The sequence below is a fragment of the Pomacea canaliculata genome, linkage group LG8 (assembly GCF_003073045.1).
Source record: "Pomacea canaliculata isolate SZHN2017 linkage group LG8, ASM307304v1, whole genome shotgun sequence".
NCBI lineage: Eukaryota > Metazoa > Mollusca > Gastropoda > Architaenioglossa > Ampullariidae > Pomacea > Pomacea canaliculata.
The window spans coordinates 14,603,221-14,630,149 of record NC_037597.1 but is presented as its reverse complement, the minus strand read 5'-3'; the positions used below and the strand labels follow the sequence as shown (position 1 = coordinate 14,630,149).

General features: G+C 39.7%; 1 protein-coding gene across 4 annotated transcripts in view; it reads right to left on the bottom strand.

Moving 5' to 3' along the window:
• The window catches only part of LOC112569789, a 29,689-nt gene extending 4,104 nt beyond the window's left edge, over positions 1 to 25,585 (bottom strand). The window contains exons 1-7 of one of the 4 annotated variants that reach the window (XM_025247698.1): positions 25,386 to 25,585; positions 24,786 to 24,915; positions 5,392 to 6,861; positions 2,509 to 2,653; positions 1,903 to 2,015; positions 1,540 to 1,687; positions 459 to 715 (exon numbers count right to left, since the gene is read on the bottom strand). In XM_025247698.1, coding sequence (XP_025103483.1) covers positions 459 to 715; positions 1,540 to 1,687; positions 1,903 to 2,015; positions 2,509 to 2,653; positions 5,392 to 6,570 — 1,842 coding nt within the window. In that variant the 5' untranslated portion in view covers positions 6,571 to 6,861; positions 24,786 to 24,915; positions 25,386 to 25,585. Of the gene's footprint in view, positions 1 to 458; positions 716 to 1,539; positions 1,688 to 1,902; positions 2,016 to 2,508; positions 2,654 to 5,391; positions 6,862 to 13,644; positions 13,925 to 13,946; positions 14,115 to 24,785; positions 24,916 to 25,385 lie in introns of those variants that run through there. The other 3 variants (XM_025247701.1, XM_025247700.1, XM_025247702.1) reach the window with 3 other exon arrangements.
• Between the last annotated feature and the right edge of the window lie 1,344 nt (positions 25,586 to 26,929).

Sequence of the window (26,929 nt, the reverse complement as noted above, 5' to 3'; positions counted from 1 at the left end):
CAGGGAAAATAAAATTAATGACTTTTGAAGAATGGTCACCAAATTCACAAAACACGCAACAGTCAAGCAGCATTAAGCTTGTTTGGCCGTGTGATGCAGCACAACACTTTTTCAATCAGTCGTTTAAAGTACTTTGGAAAGAGCTCAATGCTGCAAGAACTGGCTTACAAACATGAAGGAGTTGACTGGCTGTGTGCATAACTTCACCATTGCCTGAGACATGACCATGGGTGGTAGACCTTGTCAGCTACCTCAAGCTAAACATGTGGCCCCCACAACTGGTCAAGGAACAAATAACTGACAGAATTTCAAACTGATGTGAAACTCAACACATGTCTATTTGAAATTGGGAAAGGGGTTAAAAAAAAAAACACACATTCTGAGATATATGGTTGTGGCTTAAGGATGAAGCCTCTCAACATTACTGAATGTGGACACTGCTTCCTCAATAAAATTACCTCAAGTAGTTCCACCTCCTTAAATGATATGTTACATTCAGGGCTGACTGGCTCCTCTTTAATCAGTGAACCATTGGTTTGACTACTCGACAATGTCGGAGCTTGAGACGATGGCATGCTGTTACCATTAGGAGGTGAACTACAAGATGCTGCACCATTTAATGCTGCACCATTTGATGCTGTCTCTAAAGATTTTCTTTTCACCTCAAGAGATATGGCATGTTTCACAGCATTTGGCTGTCTACCTATGCGGCTACCTGCACAAAAATCATGAAAAGTAATTAGATATATACTATGGGAGACTGAGCTATTCAGTAATTGCATCTGGTTAAAGATGTCATTTTTTTGAAGACCTGTTTCCGAGTTTTCAGAAATGAATTGATCATATACAGTACCATATATGTCATTCAATCTCTATAAAGTTAGTCTAGTACATAAAGTTAATTTTTAAATTAAAAAAAGCCTTTTAAATTTAGAGAAATCTATCATTGTTCCAGCAAACTGTAACAGTGACAGGAAAAGAACTAGTGACACATTTCAACTGGTAGTTGAAAAAAGAGTTAAGAGGAGCAAACTACTGGGGGAAAAAAAATGAATCCTAAAAATACATAGGTAAAATATATAAAAAGTTGCTATATCGGCTTATCAGCTTTACCTTGCTGCTAACTACTCCAGCTGTGATTTGATTATCATTTGGGTCAAACTTATTCAAGAGTGGAACAGCAAGAAACACTTGTACTCTTAATGTCCCTTCCCTAACAGGACAGCTCATGTTCAGCAATGGAAACAATGATTCAGGAGAAGGGAGAGAAAGAAAAAAAAATTGCAGTGGTGTCCTTTGCCATTCAACCCCCTCCCTTTCTTCCTGGGTTTTCCCCTCTCTCGTGTTCTCCCAAATTGTTAAAATTTGATGTGTGAATGAGAGGTATATTATAATTTGCCCTGTGGTAGTTTTTAATTATTATTTGAAGCTACTACTACCATCTTAGAATGGAAAAATAAACATGCTCTGGGGCAGCATATGCCAATCATAGCTGTCCCTAACTACATTAATAGTTCAATACATGGAAGACGGGCTCACCATCAACGGACATGCCAATGTCAACACACTTTTGGTACCGGCATGCTTTGCACATGTTGCGGGTCTGTGCACTTATCTCGCACGTTCCACCAGCAGAACATCGGTAGCTTCCTGGCTCTCTTTCCTTGACCATACGCCGGAAGAATCCCTTTGCAAAGGACAAGAAAAATGTATTGCTATTTAAAACATTTTTAAAACAATGACAGTTTTAATCCAAAACAAACCAGTGATGTCAATCTGTGAATCTATACAAAATATGAACAATCTTTACGAAAACTTATGAATACAAAGTAGGCCACTGGAACACAAACTTTTTAAGAGTGTCTTCTGTTAAAATACTAACGTAGAATACACTGGTCTTACCTTACACCCCTCACAAGTAAGAGCTCCAAAATGAAAGCCTGAAGATGGTGCACTACACACACGACATGGAATGTCTGATATACCAACTGCACTGACAGTCCGCTTTCCCTCACCTGTCACAGGAACATAATGTTTTATGTACACCAGCTATGTTCATCTGTACAAAAAACAGTATTCACCAAGAAGTGTCTGCTTACAAGCATGAAATTATGGTCAAAACTGCTATCAAATTATTAGAATATACAGCTGTTAATGTATATCATTAAAAGGTATCTAACTCCTATTTTCTAAAGTACCTGAGGATTGACATAAATTTATTCTTCTGGTGTCACCGAAGTCCATGGCCAATGTGAGAGCTTTGAACATATGCTAAGGCATTACCTGATCTGTTCAGCAAGCTTACATATGTAACATCAAGGGATACAAGTTCTTGAGCTCTTTCCAAACTCCAGGTACTGCAATGTCCTTGTATCTCGTGAATAGAACTGAAGTTTTCATGGGGAATTGGCATTTTCTAAATCTTTTACTTGAAAATAATTTTGCACATGGGTTAGCCTTTACACCATCATGCAAAAAAGTATGCAAGCCATGGTACTCGTCTCTCACCTGGGTAGTACATCTGCAGGTCTAGGCATTTTTGGTATCGGCAGAACTGGCACTGCACTCGACTCTCCTTCGTAATTTTACACAAACCTTGCCGCAAACAAACAAACTTGTGCTTTTCTTGTTTGGAGGCTCTGATAAAAAATTTCTGAAACAAAGATGCCACAATATGTCATTCACAAGCCAAGATTACACAAAAAAAGGAAACACAAAAATATGTCAAACATAAGAAAAATGATCCATTACATGGTAAGAGTACAGTATATACTAAACTTATGCTTTTATCATAATTTTTTCCGGTCTCTGATGATTTTCATAACAGGACAATTTATTAACTGACAAGTCCTCTAAAATTGATGTGCCGTGAAAAGCTGTATTATTATTATTTTTTTTTTTTTAATTCCCAGAGTACAATCACGGCCTGCCATATGCTACACTAGACAACATCTCATTTTTAATCCTTTCCTGTGTGGAAGGTTTCCCTCACTATTGATAATTATTGATTTGTGCCCTCCTTTGTCTACCTGTAGTCCAGCATAAATCCTTTTCAGTAGCAACAACTCTTGACACATGCAAGAATATAGCAGCACTGGGATCCCTCCTTTCAAATGGCTTTGCTTGCATACACAGTGTTTTCTTTCACCTAACTTCCCTTTTGCTTATTATGTAATTATCCTGATAATTTCTCTCAATACCTGGTGTCATTTAAATTACCATATTTTCCTCATTAACTGGTATGTTTTATCATGTGGTTTGATCCCAGCTAACTGGCCATCTAGTAGATCATGGTGCGCAATTTGTTATGCACATTCAAAATATTGCCTAAAAAATTGTTTGTCGTCTTTGAAAAAGAAAATGTGACAAACGATAACACCTTAACTTTTGTTCTAGTGCAAGGATAGTCAAACTTTATTTTAAAACCATACTCTCAGATTCAGTTTCATTAGATCCTCTCTTCCCCTCTTCGAGTATGACAAATGCATTTGTAAATACAATCTACACAAATGTATCTTGAATAACACTAACCATGCAATAGCTGTTCATTCAAAGTTAGTATTCACTTTCTACCTTTACAGTGTACAGAATAGTGGGTTGTTTTTTTTAAATTATGGAGCAAATATTCAGCATTGTCAACAAAAGAGAATGGTCTTCAAAGTGACAAAATACGATGCACATCTGAAAGTTGAACAGTAATTAGAAGATTGCATTTCTCAAGATTTCTTCAATATCCAGTTGCGTATTATCCAGACATAGCCCGGAAAATGAATGTTGATCAGCATACACATATTTTTAGACGTTCCTAGAAATTTCTACAAGTTACTATTCTTAACTTTTGAATAAAACAGGCATATTTCAAGTATTCTTTTGGAAATTTTGTGAATTACAAAGCTGATTTTTTTGACTGCTGAAATGTCTGCTGTGCAAAGCAAAACATTTTCTATGTTACCAGTTGCTGAAAAATGTCAGCAATTCTATTTTTTCCCAAAAGGCGGACCCACATAAATCTATATATCAGTCCTGATGTGAAACAAAGCTTTTCCTTCATTGACAAGATTGCATCTCCTTTAATTCCATCCTAGACAAAGAATTTAAAGCACTCTTATTATATAATCCTCCTCACGGTGACCTACAATTTTCAACAGAATGTTCTTGCATTAATCTTCTACAAAGTTCAGTTTAATCTAGGTACCCAAACCTGATGGCCCTTTTCAACTTCCTTGCCTCTTATGTCCCACTGACCACTACACTTGCAATGGATTGAATTATGCTTCAGTTCATAAAAGCTTGCTGAAAATAATGTTTTCATTCACAAAAGCTCTTAGATCATTAGGTATATGGATATCTGCCATACATCATATGACACAAAACTGATCAGATTCTGGATTTTTGGATAGAAGTAACTGTTCTTTATATTCTGTTAAAAATTAACAGCTTTTTAACACCTCTAGAATTTCATCATTTTTAGACCCATCATACACACCACAAATGTTAAACTGTGCTAAATACCTGTGATTTTTACAGAGCAAGGGAGTAGCTTATCCATCAATGTACTTATGTAATGACATATGTTGTCTTTAAATTTAACAAACTGTTGAGCTATTTTCAATTACATGAATAAATTTGTATAAACAAGGCTTTCATTGCCATAGTTTAAAAAACTTTCCAAAATAGGTGTCGAAGTATCCCATCCTCAAAGCAATTAACATTTCATTTTGAGTTTCTTCATAAAACCTTCAATTTCATTTTCAAAGGCATTTTCTCACTTCCTAGAATGATTCACTAAATACCATCTTTGTTGGTCTCAAATCCTGTTTGCTACACCATGTAGTGACTCTTTGCTACATATGTCTACATTTGTTTTCCTCTTTGTGTGTGAGCATGTGTAAGCATGTGCGCATGTGTGTGTGCTGTCCTCTTTCACCCTACTCTTACCCCACTATGTCCCTTTGGGTCTCAGGGTGTTTCTGCAACTTCTGGCATTTAATATGAATACTTATGTTTTCTCAATTAATCCCATACAACTGTTCTGAGCTCCTTGTCTGTAAAAAACTTTGATTTAAACTATTCACCGCCACACAGCTGCGACACCTCAGCATCATTCATCATTTCCTTGACTTCCTAAAAGATTACGATGCTGAAAGGGTAGTATACCCACCCATTGCCATCATAGGTTATGAACTTGGCCAAATAGATTTTTTCCACAAGCAATCTTACTGTAAGCTTGAAATACCTTTAGCACTTTATCTTTACCTGGTCAGACTTCAGACTCGGCAACTTTTGTCATTCCCAAGTTTATAAAGCACAGAAAGTGATCGCCTGACCAGATCAATCACTGTTATACACCTCTAAAATATGTTTAAGGAAGAAAAACAGTGCCCGACTTACCTTGCAAGCTTCACAAATAAAGGCACCACAATAGAAACCAGCAGCAATGTCTCCGCACACCTGACAGAAGCCATTGTCCATCTGTGAGGGCAAATCTAGCCGACAAGTGGTGTGAGGTTTTTCATCGGCATCTTTATCGCCTGCGCCTACTTTGGATGAGCACTCAGTTCCTTTCCGATTCCTCTGAGCAGGCTTCTCTGCCCTTTTGCCCCTGCGACTTGCGTGGCCTGCAATTCCACTTCCAGAAGAATTAGAAGTACTCACTGCTTGCTCATCTGCTTTGGACCTGGAACGCTTGGGAGGTGATTCACTGAGTTCTTCATCATTCTCTGAAATTAAGCTTATTTTTCTCTGATCCTTCTCTACGCAGCTGTCAAAATATTCATCACTGTAACCTGAGAGAGGGGAAACATCTGTTGTCAAATGAAGAGAATGTGAATTCTGCTTATGCCCAGACCCTAAGGACAAGTCCACAGTTTCTGTTGCTGGCTGAGCTGAGAAATGTAATTCTTTGCAGGAGTTCTTGCTAGACATGTCACTGCTGCTGTATGGAGCAGGACAAAAATTTGAGGTATTGCGCACAGCAGTATCAGGCAGACTATTAGCAGAGTCTGGACTGTACTTTTCTGACCAACTAAGAGATGAAAATGATGGAGGTGACATCTCACACTCTGACTTCGTAACCATGGCAGCAAACCTCAATGACATAACTTTCCTGAGAGGGAGATTGTCCACTCTACTCAGCGATTTTGCACTCTGATTTGAAGTCACCGAACTGAAAGCTGGCTTGTCGTCAGTCTCTAGAAGGCCATTTGCAGAAGTCAGGTATACATCACTTTGCTGGGAACGATACGAGTCAAGTGAGGGAGGTGACTGTGAACACTTGTGTCTACAGTCTACATCTAACCTTGTGGCATCTCTAAAGCCCTTCACAGGATCACACAATAAAAAATTGTCTTCATGGCAATCATTTGTGCATCCTGGCATGAAGCTGCTTAATACACCATTTGATTTATCTTCCAATAGCTTTTTCTGCCAGTTATTGGCAGAGAAGATATTCCTTTCCGATGTGAAATTCAAAATGCTTGCATTCTCCCCAAAACAAGCTATCTGTTCCTTGTTTTGGACAGACAACCCTGACACAGTACGTTCAAAGCACTCTTTGTACTGATGAGCCATGAAAAATCCCTATGCATGTTCTCTTCACCATAAATAGCTGCTGCTCGCACCAACAAGCAATGAAGCAACTGGATTCTAGGAATTTTCAGTGTTTTTCTACCTGTCTGTTGCCACAAATCCTTTTGATGGACTCATATCTATGTGATAACGATCACCACTGGCACTGTGAAGGACCATCATTTACATTTTGCTCTTGCGTCTGAAGACGACAATTTTCTCTGAACTCGAGCCTGAATCAGCTTGTCCATGCTACACCATGAGACTTCCAACTTGCTGGTTCTTCACATGATACTGAAAAAGATAAGACTTGATCATTAATGTTTCTAAAATAATGACACCAGTCTTGTTAAATTTTATAACACTAGTTTCACTGATTGCAAGGAAAAAAAGCGAGGAGCTGTGGGGATGGGTGAGTGGTTCAACCATTTGCCAATTCAACCACTGCCACCTGCTATCTGAGTCATAGTCATCACCTTTGCAACTTGACCCAAAAAAAATTTTAACGTTACTTTTTTTTAAAAAAGCATTATAGCTGTGTGCAAGTTGCGGCCCTATGCTCTACCGGGGCGACTAGGAACAAGAAGAAGAATAGCTGGGTGCAACTTCAAGTAGCTACCCTGGGGACCTTTTTTGCCATCATTGGTTGACATGCAGGTCTCTCTCTCCTTTGAATGCGAAAAAATATGCGTGCTGGTCTTTTAAACTGAAAGTTTCATTTTATTTAATGTCTTTATATTTAGGCTTCAGGTACAATTGCGAAAAAAGATCCTATTTGAACTAAGCTTTCATCTGCATGTAATTTAACCCATTAAATTTGTTGATTATTTTAAAGACTTTAAACATACTTCAAAAACTTTTACTGTTGGAGTGGATCTCCTATTTGCATATTATATCTTAACCTGTCATTTTGCAACTGGAGATAAGCATGGTGTTTGTGAACAATCTGATGTAGACATCATGCTTGAGTGGGTCTGCTTAAGCATGTTAATATTCTGAAGTTTTTATAGTCACATCATAGTTCAGGCTGCACTGATAACAATCTCATCAGCTGAGAATCTCGTGAAAGAGAGGAACCAAGTAAACTTTATGCCTATCTCTTTCCATCTTATTGTGTTACGTCTACCTCTCCAAAACTGTGTGCATGTGTGTCAAATTACAGTCCTCTGATATTTTGATTTTTTTGATGTAACCACTGTGTTTCATATAAGTATATACAGCATAGATTCAAGGATCTATAAGCCACTGGTGCCCAGGTCTTAATCATCATCATTAACACTTTTTTCCCCATTTCCATCACAGCAACGTGGTCAAAATGACTCGTGCATGGCAGTCGAACTGGTAAACGGTTGACTTGACCTGCACCCGTTCACATAGGCAGCACAAACTAGCAGTCTGCTCTTTGCACACACCACTAGACACAAAGGTGACACAGTTCTACAGCTTTTGTGCATCTGCATGTCTCCTTCACTTTATGAAGTGCTGGGAAGAAGAACAGAATGCTTAGTTATGTTCATATTTAAAAGCAATTTTAGGAAATTTATTTCAGAATACAAATTATAACCAAGAAAACAAAATACATTAAAAAAAGCATACAAACCATAACTATGATAACGAGAACTCATTTTAATCAATAATTGTAAGGTATTTATAAAGTACACATTCTAGCTACAACAATTCACAGGCAAACAATGGAAGGAGAAAAAGGTAAGTTTTATGAGAGATTTTGAAAGAAAAGCAGGCTTCTGGCGAACATGGAGTGGCAATTCACTTCACGTAAGAGGACAAGAAAAAGAAAAGCATATCAAATGTTGGAAAAAAGCCCGAGGCGATCAAAGTAAGAGTGAGGAGAATGAGGTAGTGTGTGGATAAGAAGTGAGCTGGATAGGCAGGCAGGGGCAAAGGATGTTATCTTTATCAATCTCGAAGCCCGAGGAATACTCCACTTAAAAAAGCATTTCTTATATGAATTTCTTTTTCTATTTTGATCACCCTGGTCTTCAGTGGGTCTATAAAAAAATAATATTGTCAGCACTGAAAAGAAACATTTTATTTAAACATGCACTTTATGAAATAATTATTATTACTAAAACCAGAAACCAGAGTTACTACCCTTTTCCTCCCCTTCCGCACAACAATAACCAAAAAAAAAAAAACAAGAGTGCCAGGATGTACAAAAAATGATTTTTCTTGCCGACAATGCAAAATGATTGCAACTGCTAAGGAATGGGGCAGACAGGATTACGGAGGTGAGCCCAGCTACGACCAGTTGGTACAACATGTTTAAAAATGTGACACAAAACAATGCACGTTTGAATGATGGACATTCTCCACCTACATATGCACAAGGTTCACACACTTTACATGCCTTCTTTAAGCATACAAGTTGTTTCTTCCTGATAGGAATAAAAAGAAAAAAAAATCCCACTAGCTGCTTTAATCTCCACTGTCATCTCTATTAAATAGATCTACCACCCAGTCCTTTATCAAGCAACCACATGCTCAGGGAGGGGGAAACAAGCACATTTTGCTGACAGATGAGACAATGAATGCTGTCCCAGTTTTTTGCCACTGCTTTTAGTAGCTAGGCAGACCTTTGACTACAAACCAATTACACTAAGCATTTCATTTTTTTTTTTTATCCTTCAACATCGCAAGAGACCTCCTTTCACTTAATGCAGAAATCTTTGCAGGGTACTTGCAACTATTTAATAAAGGCCCAACGCCAACACTAAGATGTCCTTAATGGTAAATGGGTCTTTAATGTTATTAATGACATTTCAGAACTGACGATTATAACTTTATTTATGCGTCTATGCCTTCCTTTACATAATGTATCTGTGATCAATAACTATAAGAAAAGAGACATCACAGTTTTGACTGTCTCCTCCTTGCTCAAGCTGCTGCACCATATATCAAGGGCACAAGAGGACGTTACTAAAATGTATGCCACCTAGACAAAATGACAACCAAAAAACCTCTCACATTCATGAAGATATTCTTTCTGACTGCCAGCTGTACAAAGCCCCCCAAACACCATCATCTGACCCCGAAGGTCCACTCCATATTTTCTTCTGGAACCAGTTTGATGTCATTTGTGATGAACAACAGAGTGAAAAATAAGGAATTTTTTCAGTGTTGACATGCTTCAGCAAGTTCCTAGGCAAGCAATCCATGCATCACATATGGACCTTACCCTTTCATTCCCGCTTCTATCTTCAAAAATCAACTTTTCAACTTAACATCCATATCCTCAATGCAGAGTCATCTTGACTGTGCATCTGAGCAGTCATCAAGAAAGAAGCAGAAATCATTTTACAAAATGTAGAAAAAGTTGCAACTGAACAGTAGCAAGATACAGTTTAAAAATTTCTCTGAATGTTCATTGCTAATCATTGTACTGATCTCAACACCACACTGAAGCGTATCTTTCAATTATCTGGCCCTGTGTGAAACTTGGAAACAGATTCAACTAACAAAACCATTTCAAAATGCGGTGTGTGTTTGCCGACCACAACAGACTGATAACATGCTGGAAGCCTGCATCAGTGAAATAAATCAAAGGAAATTTGCTACGTGGGTCTGAAAAATTTTGGAACAGGAAAAATGTAAAAGAGTTTAGGTAAGATGTCTTATAATGTAAGACATTTTGTAACAGCTGATATTTCCTCATGACTTTAAATGTCATACATAAAAACAAGACATCTAAAACTAAAGGTCATGATAATATTAATAACCATACATTGATGCATAATCTTTTCTACTACTGGTCGATAAGATCTAATACATTTATGGCAGAGGATGGAAGGCTAAACCCCCGACAGTTTTACCCACCTCTCCCCAACATTTGAATCCATCGACTATACCATCTCTGCTATTAAAAAAGGCTACGTAATTTATAGAAATGCTATATTTCACGATTTAGTTTTTTTAAATGAGTGATCCATTATCAGGATGTTCAATCACACTATGACTTGGTAACTTACAAAAAAAAGTTTCCTGAATCAGGAAATCATATCAGCAGCATTAAAGCATCATCTGACAAAATATTACCTTACTCCATTAAATTTTTGCATCTCTTGTGTCAGTAATGGAAATGACGAGATGTAACAGGAAGCAATCTCCTGCAAGCTCGACAACTCGGTTTTGTCTATTTTATCACGATTTTTGTTGCTTTTTGGGGGTTTTTTTTTTTGGTTAGCCTTCTGTTAAACAGAAATTGCAAGTTGTTCTCCTCACTTATTTCAGGGACAGTTATTCTTGTTCATCACTTTCCTCTGACACTTCTTTTACCAGCCAAAAGGTTAACTTGTCAGGGTCACCTGGTGGAGTTATCTTTTTTGTAAGAAACTGTCTAATGCATTATGTAATGCAAATTCTGGTGCCGCCTGATGATATTGTAGTCATGCAATAGCCAGTGCATTGCTAGGTACAACAAGCAATGTTTTCTGTGTTGGCTTATACCCTCCATCAGCGGATTTACCTTATTATAGCATATGTAATTGTGACAATGGCTTAACATTCCACTTTTTACTGCACTTAATTGAAAAAACTGGCAACGTTTCTTTTCCTGTATGGTGACTTTTACACAGAACAGGTACAGAAAGCCCTGTGTGCTTTAATATAGAGCTGTAAGGTAACCTGAATAATGATGTCACTTAAATGTATATTATTCAGTATCATCAGCATACCTAAAAGTTTGTCAACCTAAGCCCACATTTATCCATAAATTAAAATGGACACCTAATACTATACATTCTGAAGAGTTTAAGCAAAGATTTTACATGCCCAACTACAAGGAAAGCATAGAAGCAGAATTTGAATCTTTCAGTTACTCTCACTCACAAAAACATGTATACATGGCTGTTCATTTAGATTAAACTTGTACAGCTCTAATTTTTCCTAGGGAAGGACTTTCGACTCTGTCTGCAAGTACATAACGATTAAAGCAAAAAGAGGCATGCAGACCAAGGAGTTAGGTTTATCCTGCAATATTCTTTTAAAGACAGGTTCACACCCAATGATACTGGTCACACTGTATCTAAAGATTCATATGTTTGAAAATGAATGGAGGCATGTTCTCTAACAAAATCCCACAAGTAGCACTCATGACACATGGAAGCTCCACGAGATGACTTAGTGCAAATAAAGTTTAAGACAAGTATGACCTTCTCAAAACCTAGCTGGCACAGTTGGGCTAGAGTTAAAGCTGCTGAAACCTTGTTAGCTAGTGTGACAGAACTCTTTACACCAGTCTCCTGATAGACTCACGACCAACTGACAACTCCAGAATACATGCACATACATTCTTTTCACTTCTGATGAATCACAGGTGCTCATCTCTACGACATAAAAATACTGTTTTTGCCTGTAATCTGAACCACAAAACCATGTAAAGTCTGCAGATTCATATATTTTGTGCTGCACTTTTTGCATTCCTTCAAAAATGCATCTAATTTTCATTTGTAAAAAACTTCCAGGAAATTTCTTAATTATGCTGCTTCAGATTTCAGTTAACGTGGTACTGCAAATGAAAAATCACTTACCACAGACTTTTTTTTAAAAAAATAGACCACTTGATAAAAATGCATATTTAAGAATTAAGTGCTCTAGATTTCTTTCCCATGATTAAAAAATAAGAAACTCATCTTTAAATTCACAGGCAACAGGCTTATAATCCACAAAAGAATAAAGCAGTAACAACAAATATTGGAAAAAAAAATTTCAAAAGTGACATGAAGCATCACACATAAATACAGCATAAAATGGCAAGATATTTCCAACTGTCATGTTTAGCCATCCTACTAGGATACCCCAAAAACTTATTAGGTTGCCAAAAAAGCATTTTGAAATGATTCATTTGCGAATTTCATGCATTTTTAAGGCAGACATCAGGCTTTGGTGGCACAGTTTACCATGAAAGAACACAAAAGCAGCACACCCACCATTCAAACAAGGTTCCATCTAGGTGGCATAATTCTCACTGAACTTACAACTTCCAGATATAAAACTATATTGTTACTTCACAAACTAGTGATAAGAATAGACATGATATCACACATTTACACAACCCCAAGTAATAATAGTTTTTTAAAAAAAAAACATGGTAGGTTTCACGTGGTGAAAACAAGGAACTTTAGTTCATATAAACATGACTGATAATGATACCAGTGACAGCACACGGAAAACAGAAAATATAAGTTGAGACAACATACTGTTGGAACAGTATGCATCAGCATAATTAATGCCTTACCGCTGTAAAATCCACAGGTAATATTTGAAAACGAATGATCACCATGCAATAAGCAGTACATCAAAGAAACTGCACTAGTAGAAAGACATGACTAGGAACATCACAGGTAATATCTGGCAGTATCACAAAGCAGACTGCGGACAATAGCAACCTACTCACCAATCTTGAGTATGCCCAATACCTAATACTGTAAACCCAGATAAAAATTATTATAACAGATGGCATCACAAAAGTGACTGCTCATAATACTGATAACCTGCAGATTTTAAAACCTTGCTATAGTTTAGCAGGTGCCTAAATTCTAAAGGCAGTGACAAAAAGAACAATCAAGACAGTGTCCAATGCTACATTATGATTAATAATTACAAATTACTATATTTAGACAGCAATGTCTTCAACATTCTTTTTTCATGCTTAAGTAACTCCTCCTAAGAGAGGTCTAACAGCAACAATTTCATTTGTGAACAGTTTCCAGTATAGTTCTTATTAACATTAAATAAATAACCTTAGCAGGAATTGTTCTTCTTAGGTTCAGTACGCGAAATTCTGTTGTTGTTTTTTTTTTAAGATTATTTCTAAATGGAGGGGAAAAAATCAATTCTTTAATCCGAAATGCAAATGATGTTTTATATATACACAATTAAAAAAATCCTGAGTGTGCAGACGTCATACTGAAACCGCATGCACATGCGCGCGCCCACACCCACAAGCGCGCACCCAAAGACACACGGGAAGAAGCTTGACCGTTACTAAAATGAAATTTTTACGAAAAATCATTTTTAAAATTTATTTTCACTTTTTAAAATTTATTTAGTCGCTCTTACCTTCGGAACTGAACTCCTACTTATCTGTGGTTCTTGTTTAGGAAAGCGTTACACGGAACACCGGTAGATCAAAAGCGAGCGATACATAATCTGATACATGACATTGGCTGTCGGGTGGAAAAACATCTCGTGAGATCGCTGCTGTCTACTCGCTGCAATGCTTGTGCACAGCACATCGAGTAAACAGCTCTGGCCTAGAAACCCAGTTCTCCTTCTCATCGCTGGAGTTGTCTGTTCAAAAACACCTGTCGAGACGAAACCAACGATTCAAAAAGGCAGCAGCCACCGAAAGAGACACTGACCTTTCACGCCATGGGCCATACGACGTACCCTACACAGCAAAAAAAGGCTGGCGATCTGTGCCGGTTCACCTGCCACTGCCAACTTGTTATGATAGATGTGGAGAGTCGCTCCGAGTTCTTTCCCTTGACGACCCTGACCTCAGTGTCAAGGGTCAAGAAACAAACGTCCAAACGTTGTCAAACGTGTCGCGCAATTTCCAGTTTATTCGTCTTGCCCGGCTATCGACTGTTAAACTAAGCTGACAATCGACTCTATCGGCTAGACAATTAACATTTTTCTTCTCACTCGATCGCAGACATCTTCAATACCACGACAGACTGAAGAAAACTTGTCATCGCCATGTGATCACGCTCGATCGTCAAATCCCAAGCGCGTGCTAAATATATTAAAAATAATAATTATTAAAAAAATAAAATAAAAACATTTGTTATAGAGAATAAAAGCTGAAAACAGACGTAGTTACATGCCTGGCCTTTGCTTGCCTGCTCAGCTGCGGGTGTGTCATTCAGCAACACTGGGAAATTGTGGGCCTACGAGCATGTCCTCTTGCACCGCCTATGGCCCACATACTGCACACGCTGCACGTACACCAGAGCACAGGCGCTAAAAATGGCACAGGAGCACTCAGTCCCAGCCATACTGTGCAGGGGTGCAGCATAATCGTGCACAGGTCACCCGCCCATCAATATGGCAGCTACATACTTTTACAGTTATCTCCGATTATTACAGCGATAAGCTTAACTATAAGTCGTTTGGTAACATTAAAACCCTGACAGATATTAGCCACTGCAATTAAAGAAAAAAAAAATGTCGGTGCCACCTCTACCCACGTTTCTCAACCATCATCCACATCCTCTTTCGTCTAGTTCACCTTAATATGTATCATTATTGTTCTTTTTTTTTTTTACAGGCAAAATATAATCTTCTCTGTAAACAGGTCTAACCCCTAACCCTGTTTATAAAATATCCGCTTGTTTTGCCCTTGTAATCAACGATGAAAAATTTCACAAACAAGTGGGAAATCTGAGCCACGTCCCCAGTCCAGTGTTAACTCAACCAGTTTGTAAATTATATAGCCACGTGAGTCTAGTACGTGTTACTCAACCAAAACGCAAATTAGGCAACCATGACATCAGTCTACGGTTACCGCGACCAGTATGCAAATTAGGCAAGCGTATACATCTGTCGCAGACTTCAAATATAAGCTCAAATTTGATATAGAAGTTGGGAAGTAGCCAGCAAAGCGCCTTCGGCCTTCCCTGCGGTAGCAATGCTGGGCGAGGCTCTGGAAATAAGTGTCATGACGTTTGTATTGCTCCTCAAGTCACGTGATTTTTCTTGCCCACTTGCGGTACATACAGAATTTTATTATTTCAGCTTTGTAGATATTGTTTGTTCGGGGTTTTTTGCTTTGTTTTGAAGCAATGGAGGGTTAGGCGGATAATATAATGTTGTCTGCTTATTGTTGAAGATTAAACTATTGTTAGTACACTGCTAAAAAAGGTGAATTCGCTGAGCAGCGTGGACCTCATGAAGGATTTACTTAGGATGAAAGTGCGGTGAGACCTTACTAAATTTGATTCTTGGCTTTATCGAGGATTATGAAGTATTTTTCGACTTTCTTCGCGACTTCTCTTAAACAGCAGGTGCATCTGTGATTTCTGTGGAGTGGGCGATAAAACTGCCGACATTCTGAGCTATTGAAATCAGGTGCTTGAACAGAAGAGCCCAAAAAGGGCGAAGCTAAGAAGATTGAATCGAGGGGAGTATCAGCCGTGTACGGCTGCTTGTAATTAATCAGGCGAAAGGCCATTGTTTTCTTTCTATCGGTTAAAATTAGAACCTAACTTTTTTAAACTGCGTTATTATGTTTGAACTTCCGCTCAGTTTTTGGTGAGTCACATTAGATGAAGGAAGCATCCCCCGCTGGACCTCGAAATCAAATCTGCTTCCATTCACACTACGCTCACCTCGGTGCACTCAAAGATGACTCGTGAGGACACGTGCGTGCATGAACTACTTGACACGTGACAATGACGATGCCGCAATCCTGGAAAGAGTCGCTCTTGCGACATGGTGACTGAACAACACCAGCGACACGTCCAGTCCCGAGAGACGAACAACAGGTCAACGGTCGCAATCTAGAGAGCGCCGACACATTCAAAAAACCCGGATGCGGTCCATGGCCCGGGTCTAAAGACAACGAGGGGGGTAAAAAAAAAAAGACCTTATTGAAAACTTGAGTTCTTTAAACAAAACTCGCTTTGTCACATATCCTTTCGATTGCAGTAATTCTTCCGACATGAAATTCCCTCACAAGACTGGGTTCTATGGTGTGTGTTGGAAGAGTGGGGTGGTGGCTAGAATTAGAATTCTAACATCTGGATATCAAATCTTTTCTAAATATAACTATAAGGATGATCTAATGATAAAAAAAATATCAGTCATAAGTTGGAGAAAGCGACTATGTCCCTGTTTTACAGCGAGGAGACCACTTCTCTGTATTTTTATTTTTCTGGGTTGATTTGTTATGATTTTAGAAGCAGTGTATGGACCTGCACTTCTTGATGGCGTCTCGGAAATAATGGTGGACCATGGACGTGTCTAGGTGGATTGCTGTCTGTCTGCCAAGACCAAAGCTTAGCCTCTTGCGAAGTTCTCCGTTGTTAGTCTCGGCGAGCCTAAACAAAGAATGTGACTAAACCGGAAGCTTTGTAGTAGCATGCCTCGTTTTAATAGTTAACTGGAAAAAAATCGTCCAGTAATAGAAGTTCGTGGGCGGACTGTTTACACGCGGCCTGAACTGATTTCGCGGGATGGGTAGGCGGAGGGCGGGGAATCGGTTTTTACGCTCAGCCAAGAACTAAAGCTATCACGGCAATGCAGCCAGCCCTGTAAACAGATGTCACATGAAAGAAAAAAACAAAAACAAAAACAGCGTACCCGAGACGAGATCTCACCGTTGCACCATGATCATGTGCAATGCTTGTCTCCTAGTACTAGTATTTATTACCTATGGCCTTAAACATGTTTTTCACTCAAGGAATTTAATTAGAGTTTCTAATCGAGGCCAGTCTTCTCTAGCCAACACCCTGACAGTTCTTTTCGTGTGTACAAGTCGTCACTGGGATAGACCATGTTCTTTAACATGTTAATGTAATTTTTATCCACTTGACCATCATGTGAATAACAGTTCTCCTGGGAACTTGATCACCTTTCCTGATTATTGATTTATTCTGCTTTCGCCGAAAGCACTTAACGGCCTGTAGGTCTGGACTGTGACTCATCCCCCTGGTCTATGAAGACCAACCTTGACATTCCATTAACTCCACTGAAAGAACCGCAGAGTTTGTGCCATTGAGTTTTGTTTGTAAGGCGCGGACAGTCTGGCTTTGCACGCTGCAAAAGTTCACAGGATAATTATTCTTCATTTGGATCACTAAGCATCCGCAAAACCTAATTTAAAAAACAATAAAATGGCGCCGGTGGTGACGATCAACTCAGCGGTTTTTACAATGACAAAAGAGGACCAGCACCATTCAATCCTCAATAGTAATTGTCCTCGCACGAACGTCTTAAGGTGAATGGGTGCAAACCACAGCTGGGGCAACGACCGACTGTGCGCCATTTACACATAAAAGACGACCGGACATGTCCCGTGCAAAGCATGAGAACAACGGAAGATTTCAAGTCGACGACCTCGACGACAGCTGGGAAAAAAAAAAACTAGAGTCACTACCACCCACACCTCCGGGAATTAAACTTTGGTCTTCTTAACATGTCGAATAAGTGACTTCCGCATTAAAAAAACAAAACTTTGTCAATACAGTGATACCTCGGTTCTCGAACATAATTCGTTCCGGGAGGACGGTCGAGAACCAAATTGTTCGAGAACCGAAGCAATAAAACCCATAGGAAATAATGGAAACTGGATTAATTCGTTCCAAGCCCCAGAAAATGCCTATTTACTGGCCTGATTTGTATATAATATGTAGAAAAACATGAGTCTCAACAACAAACAAGAAATAAAAGTGTATTTATTCAAAAAAAAAAAAAAAAAAAAAAAAAAAAAAATAAATAAAATGTACTGTACAGTACAGTACAGTAAATTGTGTTTCATTTACTGTACCTGTACCAAACTTTATGGCAGGAGGGAATGAATGTGGAGGGAGGAGGGAAGGGGGATGGTTATTGTTTTGAATTGGAGTCTTCTTCAATAAAAACAGAGGGTAACTGCTCTTCGGGTGTTTCTGTTCTCTGTATCTTTTGCTGAGGAGAATCAGAATCTTGCTCTGCAGTTGCTTGTCTGATTTCTTTACGGAAGAATTTGTCAATTGTTTGCTGTTTTTTTCTCCTTTGCAAAATTTTGCGGAAAGTGGACATAACATTGTCATTAAAAATGTTAACTGCTCTATTTGCTACCACTTTATCAGGGTGATGTTGTTCAACAAAATTTGCGATTTCTGTCCATTTTGCATACATTTCGTGACTCTCTCCACAAAACGTGACTCTCTCTCTCTGCACTCACACTGATGACGCAAGCAAGGCGCGCTGGGCCAAATGAACGCCATTCGGCTCAACTCGGCTCATCTCGGACGTTCGGATGTTCGAGTTCCAAATATTTGTTCGGATTCCAAGACAAAATTTTCTCGAATTTCCTGGTCGAATACCGATTTGGTCGAAAGTCAAGGCGTTCGAGAACCGAGGTATCACTGTATAAATCTTTTTCCTTGCTACAGCCCTCACCTCCCACTCCCATTGCTGCTGATTTTGGAGTCAACAAGACTAACCCTCCAATATCTGTCTGCAATCCTGCTTCCTGCTCCATTCATTTTCTTCACTGACATTGTGCTTGATGCGACCAGCGTGACATTCACCTATACGAGCTTTGAAAAATGGAAAGTATGTATTTTTGTAAACCGTTAAAAAGCGTTACAGATACTATTATTACTCGTACTATTCAGACTAAAAGGTTATAAGCTGTTAGGGACACAACGAAGCATCACTCATGAGATTCTTGAGCTCTCCATTATCTTGGAAATAAAAGGATAAAAAAAATAATAGGATGATTTGTGTCTCGACAAACGGTTTTGTCAGTTGTCAGACAGATGAATGTAGGACGTCGCCCGACTTCTCCCTGAGGTGAATGGAACACTGCCATCTTTCATTGCTCGTCTGCACAGTTTTGTTGGCATTTAAAAGGCACACATCTAAGAAAAAAAAAAAACTCCTTAAAAATAAAATGGAAAGGGCAAAGTAGGGAAATGAGGTGCTGAGACGTCTAGTCACGATTTGGAGCGATGATATCATCGCACGTGGAAGCTTTCTGGACGACCTTCCACTGGATTCCAGCATAATCCCAGTAAACAACTGGGCAGTCAAATCCTAAAAAAAAAAAAAACTTCCTCTTTTAAAAACAACAACAAAACTGAAACTTGATTAACAGTGACAGCTGGCCCATCACACACAATACAACAACTCGCAACTAACAACGAGTTCCACATTAGGGAGCTGTAAATGCCAGCCCATGTCGCCATAACCGTTTGACCCAAATGCATGGCATTTACCGAAATTAACGGTCGTTAATCGGAACTTTGAGACATGTCTACATTTTTTGTGTTCTTACACAATTAAAAGAATAATTTACAGTGGACGCGGAAAGAAACGCACCTCGCCGCGCAGTAAGCACGTGACTCTCATGGTCTCTCCTCAAAGCCACGGCATGGCTGATGAATTCTACAGGAAATGTGCCGCACCAAAAAAAAAAAAAAAAATGTATTAACAAAATACAAAGCAACACATGCTGCCTTGCTGACAATAGGAGAAAAGGGTGCCAAGCTCCCAGCCACAGCGCCTGTCACAAGACAAATGCATTTTATGTTCTCCCTTCCTCCCTCGACAAGATGCTGCCTCGGTCGCTAGTACGAGTAAAACACAAGCAACCAATCTGTGCGTGTGTGAGATACGGGTGTTTGTGTGTGTTTACGTGACTGCATGCATGATAACAAAAATAATGCATATGACCTTCCCATCAGCTACTTCTCTCACAGATAAACAACCGCCACAAACAATGTGATGTGTTCCTGTTTAGCTCTGACTCTTCCAAAACATTAAAGAGAATGGTTGGGGGGGGGGAGGAGAGAGAGAGACAGAAAAAGAAAAGAACACACGTCTATAATAATGTACAAGCAATAAAGCAAGAAGCCATTGAGATGCTGAATGAAGGAGGGACAACATTTTTTTTTTTTTTAATGTTCTTCAAGGCGCATGCGTGTCGAGCTAAACGCTGGGATGGGTTTTGGTGACGGGCATGTTTCCGCGAGCACCCGCCGCGTCCTTGTTTGTCACTGGCAGCCGGTGGGGTAGAGAGGGGTCAGGGTGGGGACCTGCGACAGGAGGTGCCAGACTCAGCAGTTGCCCCAGAAAATCTGCAGTTTCTTGCCAACTAGCGGCTCTCCCTCACGAGTCTCCCACACGGTTCAAGGGCAAGTTCCGCCATGGGCCTGAGTGCAAAGAAGCCAGGCAGAAAGGTCGCCACAAGTACTGGCGGCGCGGCTCTATCTTTGCTGTTTTTAACTCCGGCTACCCTGTCTCCCCACACTGGGCACCCCAACCTCCCACTTCAACGATAGGTGCAGTTAGGCCATCCGCATGCGCACAGCTGCCGAACAGTCGTCGTAAACACATGCGGGCATGTGCACTCACCCCAACCGCCGCACCCCTCCCGCCGCGTGCTGACGTAGTCAAGGTCAAGGTGTTTTCCAGCGGCTCTCGATCTGTTTGTGTGGCGAGCGTCGGAAACACACTAAACGTTTCTCATCCTCGCACCCACCAATTCCCTACCCTTACTCACCCTCGGCCTAAAAAAAAAAAAACGGGTATAATGAGACTTGCAGTTAACTGTAAACAAACAACTTCAAAATGGGACGACACGATCTTAATTCATCCATTGGCAAATATTTATATGAGTGAAATAATGTCGCACGCGATTGACCGTGACTTATATCTCCTACCATCCAGGAGAATTCAATTTTCTGAGTCTTCTACACGGCTATCGTTTTCCGGGGAAGACATTTGAGCCGAGGGCCTATACGTTTGTGAGATAACAGAGAGAAGAAAAAAATACAAACCCCCGCAGTATGAGTAAGGATCGATGATTCTTTACCTGAAGGGTAGATACCTGAAACTACGCAGTTGACAAGTGAGATAATGTTAACAGTCACTGTTGCTGTTTTGTCCCCACCCACGCCCCCTTCTTCATCTCATCTTCAGATACTTCTTCCTCAAGATCAAACAACACTTGGCCTGGATGAAGTCATTCCCATGTTAAAAATAAAACCAAAAAAAGAAAAGAAAAAAAAAGAGAAAGAATCTTCAAACTTGATCGGTGATGGGAAATGGGACGGCATCAAAATGAATCCAGAAGGAAGTACCGTGTGTCGCCTTGTTTGCGTGCGGTGGACGGGAGATGTTGTTTACGAGCTTGTGAAAGAAAGTATCACGATTCGAACTCGACACAAGTCAGAATCGCGAGGTCACGACGACCAAGTGCTTTTTTTTTTTTTTTCCTTCCCCAGACAATAAACAGATTAAAAATAGAGATGACTGTAGACTACCACGATACCCAGAGTAAGTCGCTGGCAAAGTGAGCTTCTCTGCTGAGCAAACACTTTCTTTTTTTCTTTTTCTTTTTTTTTCTGAGGTAAAGAGGCTACATTTTTCTTCATAAACACTGCAAGGGACATAATACAACAATATGTGCAAAACTGTTGAAAATCTCCAGCCTCCCTCCCCCCCCCCCCCAACCTGTTGTTCTCCTCTCGGCTTTCTAATATATACTCGACCTGACTCTCATTAATTACACCTGGCTGAAAACAACAGTCGAAGCCCAGTTTATCAGTTTATCATCAACGAGGAGCGCGTTTGCACGTGTACGCGCGGTGTGTATATGTCGGTATGTGTGTGTGTGTGCGTGCGTGCGCGTGGGTGTGCGTGAATGAAAATCCTATCGCACTGGCGCCGAGGCGAGAGAGGTCAGCCATAAATCTATGCACCGCGTCAAAAACATGTTTGTTTTCCTGCTGAATACTTGAATGATTATCACCGCACGACAGCTCTGGACGACAGTTGGGGGTTGTTTTTTTTTTTTTATTTCTTTCAATGTCTTTTTATTTTTCTAAGGCCAGCCCACAGCAGACTCTCTAGTATCCGTGTACTTTTATGACGCGAAGGTCAATAATAAGCAGGTGAAGCAAAGCAAGGAGAGTTCAGGCCACCTGGCGCAGGTAGATAGAAACCAGTTTATAACATGTTTACTCCGTCACCGATAGGTCGCTGCCTTAAATAGAAATTCATTAACATGAACCTGCGCTTGCATCCTCTTCAAATTTCATGGTGCTCACCAGGAAAAAAAGATCGAAAAAAACAGAATACATATTTCCATGGGCATGTCTGGTCCTTTCCAACCACTTCAAATTTAACAAGGGTTTATGGGGCAGTAGGGGGAACAGGAATGGATGGGACTGACAAGATAAAGAAAAAGACACGAGGACGAAAAGATAACACGAACTCTGAAAGAAATGCATACGAGAAACTAATGCTTAATCGCGGCTAAGTAGCTGACCCAATAAACAGGTGCGTCATGCAGGGGGGAAAAACCTCGGGTCACCTGATCCTCACTGCATGGGTGGTGAAGTATTAGCTGTTGTATACCGAATCTCCGAAGATTTTTTTTTTTTTTTTGGTAACGTGAGAAGATCATCTCGTCTGCTTCTTCCGCCTTCGACAATGGAACTGGGGCAGTGGGGCACAGGTTATGTCTGAAAGAAACTCTATCATTTCTGATCTGCAGGCTGTAGCTGGTGTTTTCACACGGCCAGTCTCGTCCATGGAGGCGGGGATAAAACAGCTTGATTCGATGGAAATCTTTCGGTATAAATGAACATCGGCATTAGATATAGCTGGGGTGAGAGTTCATAAAGTACATGTATCAGATAATTTAGTATGTGCTGCTCAAGTGAACCAGAATATTCATTATAATTTGCTCGGTCAACATTTACAATATTTACAGCCCCTTTAAATCCTGGGTCGAGAACTCTCACGCGTAGGTCGACGGCCCCCGGCCCTTAATAGCTTTAGTGGGTGTTGACGGGTCCGTTTTCTTCTTTCTCTCTGTCACACCACTCAGTGTCACACCCAACCGGTGATTGTGCGCCGGTGATTGTGCGCGGTCAGGATTGGAAAAGGTGTGGTCCACTTTTCCAAATGCGCACATGACTGAGTTTTTTTTTATTTTTTTTATTATTATTATTCATGTCAATCCTCTTGAGGTGGTTGTGAAGCTGCAGTGCCTAGTCCTCAGGCTGGAAATCATGTTCGTGTCATAAACACTTCATCGGGAGCCGTTCGATTCGACTGTTTGCCGATTCGACCACCGCCAGAGTCGATTCGACCGCAGCAGAGCGGACCATATCAAAACCCATGCAATGATAGGAGCAGGGAATAAATGGATTTTAATTTAGCCTTTTGTTGTAATTGGTTGACCTCCGCACATCGATCCTTGTCGCTTTCATCGCTTCTGCGCGCTTGTGTGCTTTGTGTGTGAAGAGCCATTTTTAGATATAATTGTTGGTTAAAAAATATATTTAAGTATACCTTCCACATTGCGTGATAATATCAATACCTCTGGTTTGCCTTTTACCGCTTTTGAGCGGCAGAGGAATTATCTAAATGGTAACTAATAATGCAACTGGTGATGAAATCGAGTTCTGACTTTGGTTGAATCGACCGATGGTCAATTTACTGGCTATCTGTCAGGACTGACCAAGCGAATCCCTGTGGTGGATACTGAGTTCGCTAACCGCTGTCAATATGCGGTATCACTGCAGCTTAAAATAGCGATGACATAATTGCGACTACGCAATTGATTTTCTATCTAGAAAACACCATACCGTACAATGTATTCGCAATGGCAGAAATGTTTACGATTTCGGTCAACCTGGGAGGGCTTCCCTGAGCCGTATTTGCGGCTCGAATCTTTCATTATGGCAGGAACTGTTCTGTTCTCTACAAACATGAAATGTGTCGCCGTTGGCAGAAACCATGAAAATGCATTTCATATCCACTGGTTATCTCTCTTCTGTTCTGCCTCGCTATAGCAGTCCTTATATTTTACTCAACCGAGCAGCTAGAGACTCTATATACGTATGTAGTCACAAAGGGAGGGCGTTTAACTGTGCATGCGAGTGAGAGGGAAAGTACTTGTGTATGCGAGTGTACGTGAGTGTCACGCGCACACGTGCCAGCTGTAAAAACTATATGGTATACACAATAGGTTGACCTAATTCACCCAGTTGTTTTTTTTTTTTTTTTTGCAAACTTCTTCGATCCCTTCTAACGCACGGTAAAATCACGCTACAAAATATTTCTTCCAATCTCCTTATTGGAGCCCACGAATCGTTAAGGTGTTTGTGGTTGTTGGTTTTTTTTTTCAATTCAATTATGTATTCAGGAAATCTTCCATAAATGCCAAAGGCAATGTCTTTTACTGTTCCTGTGAAGGTCATCATCAGTCTGCAACCGACGACTTATTTTCATCCGTTCTAGGGGTAGAGGGGGTAAGAAAATGGGGAAATCGAAATCGAACTTTACACACACAGACACTAATCACAACTTTATACACGTAAAATATTTATCAAACTCTAAATAAGCCGGTGAATAGTAAAACCACGAACTTGTATCACACTTCCTATACACGGCCGTGGTAAAACTCGCATGAACATGAACGTTGCGCTTGATCGACCTAGTTCTTATCTTAAAAATAAAAATTGTCAGCTCACCTTGATGTACTTTTGGCAGTTTCAGCATTTAGTAAAAACTGAGTGGATGTTGTGAACCGTTGAATATTTTTCACGGCTGGACACGTCCTATGTGTTCTGTTTCCTTTCAGCACCGTGTATAATATCTATGCTGCGAAGAAACCAAATTAGGTCACTCACTCAACCTACCGGCAGTGATACAGAAATGTGTCACGTAGATCAAATGGCGCGTTCTATTTATAGCTAACTTTCTTGGTGGTTGTGTACATACATAATTAGTCAATACCGGAACTTAACTGACAAGTCCCACTTGCACCAATCTAGCCTATCCCTTAAAAGCAATTGTTTGGGCTTTCCCCTACTTTCTCACCGACCTTTACATACGTATATTTTTAACGAACACAATCAAAAGACTTTGAACATGTGAATTTCATAACAAGTTTGTCTTTATTCGTATGTATCAATTGAGGTAGAAAACAACTGAAAATAGTAAACAAATTTTGTTACATATTTTATGAGTAGTTTAACAGTTACAAATATAAATGTGGAAAAAAAATACTCTTCCCGTTTGTCCAAAGCATACAGTAACATTCACATCACTCCTATACTTATTTTGTTCACCTGCTTCACACTCGATCAATGAGCCGACGTAGCAGCACACTGCATCCTGTTTTGTCGTCCATATTATTTGGAAAGGATGTTTCTCTGTCGTCAATCTCTTCGCGAACTAAATATACGTCCGTGATCTCTTAGCCTGGTGTTTGGTGACAGCATATTGTACCAATACCGCAAAACATCATGTGCTTCCATCGCAAGGGGCGGCTATTCTTTACGGATCATTACAGCAATCGGGTTACGTCCCTTTAACTAGTTTACCTGCTCTCAATCTTTTTCGGAAATGCTAGCATGCACATATAATATATTAAGTGAATAGTTACCCGTCCCTTACAAATCATGACGAGGCTACGATTTTTAGCTGTAAAATTGTTCGATTGGTTGTGATTTTTCGAGCCATCATATCTTCAACTTTTTAAAATTGATTCCCACACCCACAGATCCAGTTTACCTGACTGCAGAACAAATTATTGCTCTTGCCTTCGACCCTACCCATCACAGAAATCGTAAGTATTCTAAAAATATTAAGAAATTATGAAGAAATCTGTGGTACCCACTAAATCTATTGTACTTGACTCACTTCATTTTCTCATCGGGAAAACGAATTGTTTAAAAGGGAGACGATAGTATTGTAGATCTAATTTAAAAATAACTTGGAAATTAAAGATCGAATAGAAAATAGAGAAGAGCAAAAATCACTTCAAATACTCGACCTTTGAAGGAATAGACATGCAGTTTCTGGTTAAAAGGTAAATATTCTGTAAAGAAATGAATTTAGTTTACATCGATGTGAAAGGGCTGAGAAAATGAATTAATCAAAATGAGTAAGAGAATTTTTTTCCCGAATTTTGAGAACTAAACCAGAGGTTGCGCAGTGCCAATGAAAACAATAAAAACTAATTGGAATTAAATACGTGTTTCTTAACAAGGTCACGTGACAAGGCTTTTTAAAAAAAAATTATGAGGCCATCATTTTGAAAAGACTGACGAGCTACGCGTGAATAGTACACTTTGTCATCACTGCCATGAGAAACCTTGGGTTCAAACCTCATCTCGGGACACTATGTATGCGACACCTGTTTGCAAAGCCAGCCGTGTCCGGGTACTCCGGCTTCCTGAAAGTACTGATTTCTGCCTCAGCTCACCCCACGAAAACACTCACCGTCACCAGCATGAAGTCTAACAAATTCCTCAAAGTAATGTCTCTTCTGTTTTTAACCCCCAGATACCTATCGTAGGTAGCAGCACAGAAATCGCCATTAGGTAGAAGCACTTTACCACCAAACAAACCAACTAACAGATCTGACTGAATGCAGTTTGTCAGACTGGCAAGGAGAAATTAAAAAAAAAAAAATCCATCAGAATAGTGAATAAGATATGAAACCACCAACCACTGTTACCCACAGTACGTATTGATAGTATTGCTGCACTATGTCACAGAAAGTGTTCATCAGAACTTTTAACAAAACAACTATAGTTTGTAATTTGGGGCTAGTTATTATTTTTGTTCGTTTGTTTTACTTTGTGTAAAATGTACATTTTTTTTTAGC